The 13,812-nt window shown below is 46.9% G+C and overlaps 1 protein-coding gene and 1 long non-coding RNA gene across 2 annotated transcripts in view; both read left to right on the forward strand.

Moving 5' to 3' along the window:
• Positions 1-1,229, forward strand: part of LOC127927176 (uncharacterized) — a 1,405-nt gene extending 176 nt beyond the window's left edge. Inside the window, exons 2-4 of the long non-coding RNA XR_008126458.1 lie at positions 579-610; positions 1,044-1,107; positions 1,203-1,229. This is a non-coding gene — a long non-coding RNA (uncharacterized LOC127927176). The remainder of the gene's footprint in view (positions 1-578; positions 611-1,043; positions 1,108-1,202) is intronic.
• The window catches only part of LOC127927173 (cytosol aminopeptidase-like), a 48,849-nt gene that overhangs the window by 27,724 nt on the left and 7,313 nt on the right, over positions 1-13,812 (forward strand). Inside the window, 2 exon segments of the mRNA XM_052513094.1 lie at positions 2,033-2,135; positions 2,711-2,788. Coding sequence (XP_052369054.1) covers positions 2,033-2,135; positions 2,711-2,788 — 181 coding nt within the window.

Below are 13,812 nucleotides of genomic sequence, written 5' to 3' on the forward strand. Positions count from 1 at the left end.
CTCCACAGGTATCTGTTAATGTGGTTACTAAACCATACAGGCTTTGTTACTAGTGGTTTCTAAACCACAGGAAGAGTAATGTGGTTATTAAACCATACAGGTCTTTGTTACTGTGGCTACTAAACCATACAGGTGGCTTTCCACAGGTTACCGTGGCTACTAAACCATACAGGTCTTTGTTAAACCATACAGGTCTTTGTTACTGTGGCTACTAAACCATACAGGTATCTGTTACCGTGGCAACTAAACCATACAGGTCTTTGTTACTGTGGCTACTAAACCATACAGGTCTTTGTTACTGTGGCTACTAAACCATACAGGTATCTTTACTTACAGGTCTGTGGCTACTAAACCATACAGGTTACTGTGGCTACTAAACCATACAGGTCTTTGTTGCTGTGGCTACTAAACCATACAGGTATCTGTTACCGTGGCTACTAAACCATACAGGTATCTGTTACCGTGGCTACTAAACCATACAGGTCTTTGTTACCGTGGCTACTAAACCATACAGGTCTTTGTTACTGTGGCTACTAAACCATACAGGTCTTTGTTACCGTGGCAACTAAACCATACAGGTATCTGTTACCGTGGCTACTAAACCATACAGGTCTTTGTTACTGTGGCTACTAAACCATACAGGTCTTTGTTACCGTGGCTACTAAACCATACAGGTCTTTGTTACCGTGGCTACTAAACCATACAGGTCTTTGTTACCGTGGCTACTAAACCATACAGGTCTTTGTTACCGTGGCTACTAAACCATACAGGTATTTGTTACCGTGGCTACTAAACCATACAGGTCTTTGTTACTGTGGCTACTAAACCATACAGGTCTTTGTTACCATGGCTACTAAACCATACAGGTCTTTGTTACTGTGGCTACTAAACCTACTAAACCTACTAAACCATACAGACTTTGTTACTGTGGCTACTAAACCATACAGGTCTTTGTTACTGTCGCTACTAAACCATACAGGTCTTTGTTACCATCGCTACTAAACCATACAGGACTTTGTTACTGTGGCTACTAAACCATACAGGTCTTTGTTACTGTGGCTACTAAACCATACAGGTCTTTGTTACCGTGGCAACTAAACCATACAGGTCTTTGTTACCGTGGCTACTAAACCTGCAGGTATTTGTTACCATCGCTACTAAACCATACAGGTCTTTGTTACCATCGCTACTAAACCATACAGGTCTTTGTTACTGTGGCTACTAAACCATACAGGTCTTTGTTACCATCGCTACTAAACCATACAGGTCTTTGTTACCATCGCTACTAAACCATACAGGTCTTTGTTACCATCGCTACTAAACCATACAGGTCTTTGTTACCGTGGCTACTAAACCATACAGGTCTTTGTTACCATCGCTACTAAACCATACAGGTCTTTGTTACCATCGCTACTAAACCATACAGGTCTTTGTTACTGTGGCTACTAAACCATACAGGTCTTTGTTACCGTGGCTACTAAACCATACAGGTCTTTGTTACCATCGCTACTAAACCATACAGGTCTTTGTTACCATCGCTACTAAACCATACAGGTCTTTGTTACTGTGGCTACTAAACCATACAGGTCTTTGTTACCGTGGCTACTAAACCATACAGGTCTTTGTTACCATCGCTACTAAACCATACAGGTCTTTGTTACTGTGGCTACTAAACCATACAGGTCTTTGTTACCATCGCTACTAAACCATACAGGTCTTTGTTACTGTGGCTACTAAACCATACAGGTCTTTGTTACCGTGGCAACAAAACCATACAGGTCTTTGTTACCGTGGCTACTAAACCTGCAGGTATTTGTTACCATCGCTACTAAACCATACAGGTGTGTGTGTTACCGTGGCTACTAAACCATACAGGTCTTTGTTACTGTGGCTACTAAACCATACAGGTCTTTGTTACCGTGGCTACTAAACCATACAGGACTTTGTTACCGTGGCTACTAAACCATACAGGTCTTTGCTTACATCAAATTAATTTGTGTGTGTGTGTGTGTGTGTGTGTGTGTGTGTGTAGGTGGACAACACAGACGCAGAGGGACGGTTGGTCCTAGCAGATGCTCTCTGTTACGCTCACAGCTTCAACCCCAGGGCCATCGTCAATGCTGCTACCCTCACTGGTTAGTACCCTCACTGGTTAGTACCCTCACTGGTTAGTACCCTCACTGGTTAGTACCCTGTGTGTGTTGGTGAGACGGCCGTCGTCAACGCTGCTACCCTCACTGGTTAGTACCCTCACTGGTTAGTACCCTCACTGGTTAGTGCCCTCACTGGTTCGTACCCTCACTGGTTAGTACCCTTACTGGTTAGTACCCTTACTGGTTAGTACCCTCACTGGTTAGTACCCTCACTGGTTAGTACCCTGTGTGTGTTGGTGAGACGGCCGTCGTCAACGCTGCTACCCTCACTGGTTAGTACCCTCACTGGTTAGTACCCTCACTGGTTAGTACCCTCACTGGTTAGTACCCTCGCTGTTCACTAACTGGCTAGTCTATTGGTCACTCGTGTTTTCTCTCAGGAGCGATAGATGTTGTCCACTAACTGGCTAGTCTATTGGTCACTCGTGTTTTCTCTCAGGAGCGATAGATGTTGTCCACTAACTGGCTCGTCTATTGGTCACTCGTGTTTTCTCTCAGGAGCGATAGATGTTGTCCACTAACTGGCTCGTCTATTGGTCACTCGTGTTTTCTCTCAGGAGCGATGGATGTTGCTCTGGGTTCAGCAGCGACAGGAGTCTTCACCAACTCTGACTGGCTCTGGGAACAGCTTCACAACACACACACACACACACACACACACACACACACACACACACACACACACACACACACTGAAAAGCCATCCTCTATTATAATTGGGTACATTGGGTTCTTCTATCAAAATGTCTCATCTTTGGAAATCAACTAAAATGTATTGAACTTGTTTAAAAAAAAACATTATTTTGCACAATATTATGAACTGAAAAGATCTGAAATTCATATTTCCCTTCTGACGAGGAGCACGTGGAAATTACGTGGGTTACATACACACTGTGGTGTCTCTCTGTGTTAGGAGACAGGGTATGGAGGGTTATATACACACTGTGGTGTCTCTCTGTGTTAGGAGACAGGGTATGGAGGGTTATATACACACTGTGGTGTCTCTCTGTGTTAGGAGACAGGGTATGGAGGGTTACATACACACTGTGGTGTCTCTCTGTGTTAGGAGACAGGGTATGGAGGGTTATATACACACTGTGGTGTCTCTCTGTGTTAGGAGACAGGGTATGGAGGGTTATATACACACTGTGGTGTCTCTCTGTGTTAGGAGACAGGGTATGGAGGGTTATATACACACTGTGGTGTCTCTCTGTGTTAGGAGACAGGGTATGGAGGGTTATATACACACTGTGGTGTCTCTCTGTGTTAGGAGACAGGGTATGGAGGGTTATATACACACTGTGGTGTCTCTCTGTGTTAGGAGACAGGGTGTGGAGGGTTATATACACACTGTGGTGTCTCTCTGTGTTAGGAGACAGGGTATGGAGGGTTATATACACACTGTGGTGTCTCTCTGTGTTAGGAGACAGGGTATGGAGGGTTATATACACACTGTGGTGTCTCTCTGTGTTAGGAGACAGGGTATGGAGGGTTATATACACACTGTGGTGTCTCTCTGTGTTAGGAGACAGGGTATGGAGGGTTATATACACACTGTGGTGTCTCTCTGTGTTAGGAGACAGGGTATGGAGGGTTATATACACACTGTGGTGTCTCTCTGTGTTAGGAGACAGGGTATGGAGGGTTATATATACACTGTGGTGTCTCTCTGTGTTAGGAGACAGGGTATGGAGGGTTATATACACACTGTGGTGTCTCTCTGTGTTAGGCCAGTGTGGTAACAGGAGACAGGGTATGGAGGGTTATATATGTCTCTCTGTGTTAGGAGACAGGGTATGGAGTGTCTCTCTGTGTTAGGAGACAGGGTATGGAGGGTTATATACACACTGTGGTGTCTCTCTGTGTTAGGAGACAGGGTATGGAGGGTTATATACACACTGTGGTGTCTCTCTGTGTTAGGAGACAGGGTATGGAGGGTTATATACACACTGTGGTGTCTCTCTGTGTTAGGAGACAGGGTATGGAGGGTTATATATACACTGTGGTGTCTCTCTGTGTTAGGAGACAGGGTATGGAGGGTTATATACACACTGTGGTGTCTCTCTGTGTTAGGAGACAGGGTATGGAGGGTTATATACACACTGTGGTGTCTCTCTGTGTTAGGCCAGTGTGGTAACAGGAGACAGGGTATGGAGGGTTATATACACACTGTGGTGTCTCTCTGTGTTAGGAGACAGGGTACGGAGGGTTACATACACACTGTGGTGTCTCTCTGTGTTAGGAGACAGGGTATGGAGGGTTATATACACACTGTAGTGTCTCTCTGTGTTAGGAGACAGGGTATGGAGGGTTATATACACACTGTGGTGTCTCTCTGTGTTAGGAGACAGGGTATGGAGGGTTATATACACACTGTAGTGTCTCTCTGTGTTAGGAGACAGGGTATGGAGGGTTATATACACACTGTGGTGTCTCTCTGTGTTAGGAGACAGGGTATGGAGGGTTATATACACACTGTGGTGTCTCTCTGTGTTAGGAGACAGGGTATGGAGGGTTATATACACACTGTGGTGTCTCTCTGTGTTAGGAGACAGGGTATGGAGGGTTATATACACACTGTGGTGTCTCTCTGTGTTAGGAGACAGGGTATGGAGGGTTATATACACACTGTGGTGTCTCTCTGTGTTAGGAGACAGGGTATGGAGGGTTATATACACACTGTGGTGTCTCTCTGTGTTAGGAGACAGGGTATGGAGGGTTATATATACACTGTGGTGTCTCTCTGTGTTAGGAGACAGGGTATGGAGGGTTATATACACACTGTGGTGTCTCTCTGTGTTAGGAGACAGGGTATGGAGGGTTATATACACACTGTGGTGTCTCTCTGTGTTAGGAGACAGGGTATGGAGGGTTATATACACACTGTGGTGTCTCTCTGTGTTAGGAGACAGGGTATGGAGGGTTATATACACACTGTGGTGTCTCTCTGTGTTAGGAGACAGGGTATGGAGGGTTATATACACACTGTGGTGTCTCTCTGTGTTAGGAGACAGGGTATGGAGGGTTATATACACACTGTGGTGTCTCTCTGTGTTAGGCCAGTGTGGTAACAGGAGACAGGGTATGGAGGGTTATATACACACTGTGGTGTCTCTCTGTGTTAGGAGACAGGGTATGGAGGGTTATATACACACTGTGGTGTCTCTCTGTGTTAGGAGACAGGGTATGGAGGGTTATATACACACTGTGGTGTCTCTCTGTGTTAGGAGACAGGGTATGGAGGGTTATATACACACTGTGATGTCTCTCTGTGTTAGGAGACAGGGTATGGAGGGTTATATACACACTGTGGTGTCTCTCTGTGTTAGGAGACAGGGTATGGAGGGTTATATACACACTGTGGTGTCTCTGTGTTAGGAGACAGGGTATGGAGGGTTATATACACACTGTGGTGTCTCTCTGTGTTAGGAGACAGGGTATGGAGGGTTATATACACACTGTGGTGTCTCTCTGTGTTAGGAGACAGGGTATGGAGGGTTATATACACACTGTGGTGTCTCTCTGTGTTAGGAGACAGGGTATGGAGGGTTATATACACACTGTGGTGTCTCTCTGTGTTAGGAGACAGGGTATGGAGGGTTATATACACACTGTGGTGTCTCTCTGTGTTAGGAGACAGGGTATGGAGGGTTATATACACACTGTGGTGTCTCTCTGTGTTAGGAGACAGGGTATGGAGGGTTATATACACACTGTGGTGTCTCTCTGTGTTAGGAGACAGGGTATGGAGGGTTATATACACACTGTGGTGTCTCTCTGTGTTAGTGTGGTAGGAGACAGGGTATGGAGGGTTATATACACACTGTGGTGTCTCTCTGTGTTAGGCCAGTGTGGTAACAGGAGACAGGGTATGGAGGGTTATATACACACTGTGGTGTCTCTCTGTGTTAGGAGACAGGGTATGGAGGGTTATATACACACTGTGGTGTCTCTCTGTGTTAGGAGACAGGGTATGGAGGGTTATATACACACTGTAGTGTCTCTCTGTGTTAGGAGACAGGGTATGGAGGGTTATATACACACTGTGGTGTCTCTCTGTGTTAGGAGACAGGGTATGGAGGGTTATATACACACTGTGGTGTCTCTCTGTGTTAGGAGACAGGGTATGGAGGGTTATATACACACTGTGGTGTCTCTCTGTGTTAGGAGACAGGGTATGGAGGGTTATATACACACTGTGGTGTCTCTCTGTGTTAGGAGACAGGGTATGGAGGGTTATATACACACTGTGGTGTCTCTCTGTGTTAGGAGACAGGGTATGGAGGGTTATATACACACTGTGGTGTCTCTCTGTGTTAGGAGACAGGGTATGGAGGGTTATATACACACTGTGGTGTCTCTCTGTGTTAGGAGACAGGGTATGGAGGGTTATATACACACTGTGGTGTCTCTCTGTGTTAGGCCAGTGTGGTAACAGGAGACAGGGTATGGAGGGTTATATACACACTGTGGTGTCTCTCTGTGTTAGGAGACAGGGTATGGAGGGTTATATACACACTGTGGTGTCTCTCTGTGTTAGGAGACAGGGTATGGAGGGTTATATACACACTGTGGTGTCTCTCTGTGTTAGGAGACAGGGTATGGAGGGTTATATACACACTGTGGTGTCTCTCTGTGTTAGGAGACAGGGTATGGAGGGTTATATACACACTGTGGTGTCTCTCTGTGTTAGGAGACAGGGTATGGAGGGTTATATACACACTGTGGTGTCTCTCTGTGTTAGGAGACAGGGTATGGAGGGTTATATACACACTGTGGTGTCTCTCTGTGTTAGGCCAGTGTGGTAACAGGAGACAGGGTATGGAGGGTTATATACACACTGTGGTGTCTCTCTGTGTTAGGCCAGTGTGGTAACAGGAGACAGGGTATGGAGGGTTATATACACACTGTGGTGTCTCTCTGTGTTAGGCCAGTGTGGTAACAGGAGACAGGGTATGGAGGGTTATATACACACTGTGGTGTCTCTCTGTGTTAGGAGACAGGGTATGGAGGGTTATATACACACTGTGGTGTCTCTCTGTGTTAGGAGACAGGGTATGGAGGGTTATATACACACTGTGGTGTCTCTCTGTGTTAGGAGACAGGGTATGGAGGGTTATATACACACTGTGGTGTCTCTCTGTGTTAGGAGACAGGGTATGGAGGGTTACATACACACTGTGGTGTCTCTCTGTGTTAGGAGACAGGGTATGGAGGGTTATATACACACTGTGGTGTCTCTCTGTGTTAGGAGACAGGGTATGGAGGGTTATATACACACTGTGGTGTCTCTCTGTGTTAGGAGACAGGGTATGGAGGGTTATATACACACTGTGGTGTCTCTCTGTGTTAGGAGACAGGGTATGGAGGGTTATATACACACTGTGGTGTCTCTCTGTGTTAGGAGACAGGGTTTGGAGGGTTATATACACACTGTGGTGTCTCTCTGTGTTAGGAGACAGGGTATGGAGGGTTATATATACACTGTGGTGTCTCTCTGTGTTAGGAGACAGGGTATGGAGGGTTATATACACACTGTGGTGTCTCTCTGTGTTAGGAGACAGGGTATGGAGGGTTATATACACACTGTGGTGTCTCTCTGTGTTAGGAGACAGGGTATGGAGGGTTATATATACACTGTGGTGTCTCTCTGTGTTAGGAGACAGGGTATGGAGGGTTATATACACACTGTGGTGTCTCTCTGTGTTAGGCCAGTGTGGTAACAGGAGACAGGGTATGGAGGGTTATATACACACTGTGGTGTCTCTCTGTGTTAGGAGACAGGGTATGGAGGGTTATATACACACTGTGGTGTCTCTCTGTGTTAGGAGACAGGGTATGGAGGGTTATATACACACTGTGGTGTCTCTCTGTGTTAGGAGACAGGGTATGGAGGGTTATATACACACTGTGGTGTCTCTCTGTGTTAGGCCAGTGTGGTAACAGGAGACAGGGTATGGAGGGTTATATACACACTGTGGTGTCTCTCTGTGTTAGGAGACAGAGGTATGGAGGGTTATATACACACTGTGGTGTCTCTCTGTGTTAGGAGACAGGGTATGGAGGGTTATATACACACTGTGGTGTCTCTCTGTGTTAGGAGACAGGGTATGGAGGGTTATATACACACTGTGGTGTCTCTCTGTGTTAGGAGACAGGGTATGGAGGGTTATATACACACTGTGGTGTCTCTCTGTGTTAGGAGACAGGGTATGGAGGGTTATATACACACTGTGGTGTCTCTCTGTGTTAGGAGACAGGGTATGGAGGGTTATATACACACTGTGGTGTCTCTCTGTGTTAGGCCAGTGTGGTAACAGGAGACAGGGTATGGAGGGTTATATACACACTGTGGTGTCTCTCTGTGTTAGGCCAGTGTGGTAACAGGAGACAGGGTATGGAGGGTTATATACACACTGTGGTGTCTCTCTGTGTTAGGCCAGTGTGGTAACAGGAGACAGGGTATGGAGGGTTATATACACACTGTGGTGTCTCTCTGTGTTAGGAGACAGGGTATGGAGGGTTATATACACACTGTGGTGTCTCTCTGTGTTAGGAGACAGGGTATGGAGGGTTATATACACACTGTGGTGTCTCTCTGTGTTAGGAGACAGGGTATGGAGGGTTATATACACACTGTGGTGTCTCTCTGTGTTAGGAGACAGGGTATGGAGGGTTATATACACACTGTGGTGTCTCTCTGTGTTAGGAGACAGGGTATGGAGGGTTATATACACACTGTGGTGTCTCTCTGTGTTAGGAGACAGGGTATGGAGGGTTATATACACACTGTGGTGTCTCTCTGTGTTAGGAGACAGGGTATGGAGGGTTATATACACACTGTGGTGTCTCTCTGTGTTAGGAGACAGGGTATGGAGGGTTATATACACACTGTGGTGTCTCTCTGTGTTAGGAGACAGGGTTTGGAGGGTTATATACACACTGTGGTGTCTCTCTGTGTTAGGAGACAGGGTATGGAGGGTTATATACACACTGTGGTGTCTCTCTGTGTTAGGAGACAGGGTATGGAGGGTTATATACACACTGTGGTGTCTCTCTGTGTTAGGAGACAGGGTATGGAGGGTTATATACACACTGTGGTGTCTCTCTGTGTTAGGAGACAGGGTATGGAGGGTTATATACACACTGTGGTGTCTCTCTGTGTTAGGAGACAGGGTATGGAGGGTTATATACACACTGTGGTGTCTCTCTGTGTTAGGAGACAGGGTATGGAGGGTTATATACACACTGTGGTGTCTCTCTGTGTTAGGCCAGTGTGGTAACAGGAGACAGGGTATGGAGGGTTATATACACACTGTGGTGTCTCTCTGTGTTAGGAGACAGGGTATGGAGGGTTATATACACACTGTGGTGTCTCTCTGTGTTAGGAGACAGGGTATGGAGGGTTATATACACACTGTGGTGTCTCTCTGTGTTAGGAGACAGGGTATGGAGGGTTATATACACACTGTGGTGTCTCTCTGTGTTAGGAGACAGGGTATGGAGGGTTATATACACACTGTGGTGTCTCTCTGTGTTAGGAGACAGGGTATGGAGGGTTATATACACACTGTGGTGTCTCTCTGTGTTAGGAGACAGGGTATGGAGGGTTATATACACACTGTGGTGTCTCTCTGTGTTAGGCCAGTGTGGTAACAGGAGACAGGGTATGGAGGGTTATATACACACTGTGGTGTCTCTCTGTGTTAGGAGACAGGGTATGGAGGGTTATATACACACTGTGGTGTCTCTCTGTGTTAGGAGACAGGGTATGGAGGGTTATATACACACTGTGGTGTCTCTCTGTGTTAGGAGACAGGGGATGGAGGGTTATATACACACTGTGGTGTCTCTGTGTGTTTAACAGGAGACAGGGTATGGAGGGTTATATACACACTGTGGTGTCTCTCTGTGTTAGGAGACAGGGTATGGAGGGTTATATACACACTGTGGTGTCTCTCTGTGTTAGGCCAGTGTGGTAACAGGAGACAGGGTATGGAGGGTTATATACACACTGTGGTGTCTCTCTGTGTTAGGCCAGTGTGGTAACAGGAGACAGGGTATGGAGGGTTATATACACACTGTGGTGTCTCTCTGTGTTAGGCCAGTGTGGTAACAGGAGACAGGGTGTGGAGGGTTATATACACACTGTGGTGTCTCTCTGTGTTAGGAGACAGGGTATGGAGGGTTATATACACACTGTGGTGTCTCTCTGTGTTAGGAGACAGGGTATGGATGGTTATATACACACTGTGGTGTCTCTCTGTGTTAGGCCAGTGTGGTAACAGGAGACAGGGTATGGAGGGTTATATACACACTGTGGTGTCTCTCTGTGTTAGGAGACAGGGTATGGAGGGTTATATACACACTGTGGTGTCTCTCTGTGTTAGGCCAGTGTGGTAACAGGAGACAGGGTGTGGAGGGTTATATACACACTGTGGTGTCTCTCTGTGTTAGGAGACAGGGTATGGAGGGTTATATACACACTGTGGTGTCTCTCTGTGTTAGGCCAGTGTGGTAACAGGAGACAGGGTATGGAGGGTTATATACACACTGTGGTGTCTCTCTGTGTTAGGCCAGTGTGGTAACAGGAGACAGGGTGTGGAGGGTTATATACACACTGTGGTGTCTCTCTGTGTTAGGCCAGTGTGGTAACAGGAGACAGGGTGTGGAGGGTTATATACACACTGTGGTGTCTCTCTGTGTTAGGCCAGTGTGGTAACAGGAGACAGGGTATGGAGGGTTATATACACACTGTGGTGTCTCTCTGTGTTAGGCCAGTGTGGTAACAGGAGACAGGGTATGGAGGGTTATATACACACTGTGGTGTCTCTCTGTGTTAGGAGACAGGGTATGGAGGGTTATATACACACTGTGGTGTCTCTCTGTGTTAGGAGACAGGGTATGGAGGGTTATATACACACTGTGGTGTCTCTCTGTGTTAGGCCAGTGTGGTAACAGGAGACAGGGTATGGATGGTTATATACACACTGTGGTGTCTCTCTGTGTTAGGCCAGTGTGGTAACAGGAGACAGGGTATGGAGGGTTATATACACACTGTGGTGTCTCTCTGTGTTAGGCCAGTGTGGTAACAGGAGACAGGGTATGGAGGGTTATATACACACTGTGGTGTCTCTCTGTGTTAGGCCAGTGTGGTAACAGGAGACAGGGTGTGGAGGGTTATATACACACTGTGGTGTCTCTCTGTGTTAGGAGACAGGGTGTGGAGGGTTATATACACACTGTGGTGTCTCTCTGTGTTAGGCCAGTGTGGTAACAGGAGACAGGGTATGGAGGGTTATATACACACTGTGGTGTCTCTCTGTGTTAGGCCAGTGTGGTAACAGGAGACAGGGTATGGAGGGTTATATACACACTGTGGTGTCTCTGTGTTAGGCCAGTGTGGTAACAGGAGACAGGGTATGGAGGGTTATATACACACTGTGGTGTCTCTCTGTGTTAGGCCAGTGTGGTAACAGGAGACAGGGTATGGAGGGTTATATACACACTGTGGTGTCTCTCTGTGTTAGGAGACAGGGTGTGGAGGGTTATATACACACTGTGGTGTCTCTCTGTGTTAGGCCAGTGTGGTAACAGGAGACAGGGTATGGAGGGTTATATACACACTGTGGTGTCTCTCTGTGTTAGGCCAGTGTGGTAACAGGAGACAGGGTGTGGAGGGTTATATACACACTGTGGTGTCTCTGTGTTAGGAGACAGGGTATGGAGGGTTATATACACACTGTGGTGTCTCTCTGTGTTAGGAGACAGGGTATGGAGGGTTATATACACACTGTGGTGTCTCTCTGTGTTAGGCCAGTGTGGTAACAGGAGACAGGGTGTGGAGGGTTATATACACACTGTGGTGTCTCTCTGTGTTAGGCCAGTGTGGTAACAGGAGACAGGGTGTGGAGGGTTATATACACACTGTGGTGTCTCTCTGTGTTAGGAGACAGGGTATGGAGGGTTATATACACACTGTGGTGTCTCTCTGTGTTAGGCCAGTGTGGTAACAGGAGACAGGGTGTGGAGGGTTATATACACACTGTGGTGTCTCTCTGTGTTAGGAGACAGGGTATGGAGGGTTATATACACACTGTGGTGTCTCTCTGTGTTAGGAGACAGGGTATGGAGGGTTACATACACACTGTGGTGTCTCTCTGTGTTAGGAGACAGGGTATGGAGGGTTATATACACACTGTGGTGTCTCTCTGTGTTAGGAGACAGGGTATGGAGGGTTATATACACACTGTGGTGTCTCTCTGTGTTAGGAGACAGGGTATGGAGGGTTATATACACACTGTGGTGTCTCTCTGTGTTAGGAGACAGGGTATGGAGGGTTATATACACACTGTGGTGTCTCTCTGTGTTAGGCCAGTGTGGTAACAGGAGACAGGGTATGGAGGGTTATATACACACTGTGGTATCTCTCTGTGTTAGGAGACAGGGTATGGAGGGTTATATACACACTGTGGTGTCTCTGTGTTAGGAGACAGGGTATGGAGGGTTATATACACACTGTGGTGTCTCTCTGTGTTAGGAGACAGGGTATGGAGGGTTATATACACACTGTGGTGTCTCTGTGTGTTAGGAGACAGGGTATGGAGGGTTATATACACACTGTGGTGTCTCTCTGTGTTAGGAGACAGGGTATGGAGGGTTATATACACACTGTGGTGTCTCTCTGTGTTAGGAGACAGGGTATGGAGGGTTATATACACACTGTGGTGTCTCTCTGTGTTAGGCCAGTGTGGTAACAGGAGACAGGGTATGGAGGGTTATATACACACTGTGGTGTCTCTCTGTGTTAGGAGACAGGGTATGGAGGGTTATATACACACTGTGGTGTCTCTCTGTGTTAGGAGACAGGGTATGGAGGGTTATATACACACTGTGGTGTCTCTCTGTGTTAGGAGACAGGGTATGGAGGGTTATATACACACTGTGGTGTCTCTCTGTGTTAGGCCAGTGTGGTAACAGGAGACAGGGTGTGGAGGGTTATATACACACTGTGGTGTCTCTGTGTTAGGAGACAGGGTATGGAGGGTTATATACACACTGTGGTGTCTCTCTGTGTTAGGCCAGTGTGGTAACAGGAGACAGGGTATGGAGGGTTATATACACACTGTGGTGTCTCTCTGTGTTAGGCCAGTGTGGTAACAGGAGACAGGGTATGGAGGGTTATATACACACTGTGGTGTCTCTCTGTGTTAGGCCAGTGTGGTAACAGGAGACAGGGTGTGGAGGGTTATATACACACTGTGGTGTCTCTCTGTGTTAGGAGACAGGGTATGGAGGGTTATATACACACTGTGGTGTCTCTCTGTGTTAGGAGACAGGGTATGGAGGGTTATATACACACTGTGGTGTCTCTCTGTGTTAGGCCAGTGTGGTAACAGGAGACAGGGTGTGGAGGGTTATATACACACTGTGGTGTCTCTCTGTGTTAGGAGACAGGGTATGGAGGGTTATATACACACTGTGGTGTCTCTCTGTGTTAGGCCAGTGTGGTAACAGGAGACAGGGTGTGGAGGGTTATATACACACTGTGGTGTCTCTCTGTGTTAGGAGACAGGGTATGGAGGGTTATATACACACTGTGGTGTCTCTCTGTGTTAGGCCAGTGTGGTAACAGGAGACAGGGTGTGGAGGGTTATAT

This window comes from Oncorhynchus keta, unplaced genomic scaffold, assembly GCF_023373465.1.
Source record: "Oncorhynchus keta strain PuntledgeMale-10-30-2019 unplaced genomic scaffold, Oket_V2 Un_contig_96_pilon_pilon, whole genome shotgun sequence".
NCBI classification, from domain to species: Eukaryota; Metazoa; Chordata; class Actinopteri; order Salmoniformes; family Salmonidae; genus Oncorhynchus; species Oncorhynchus keta.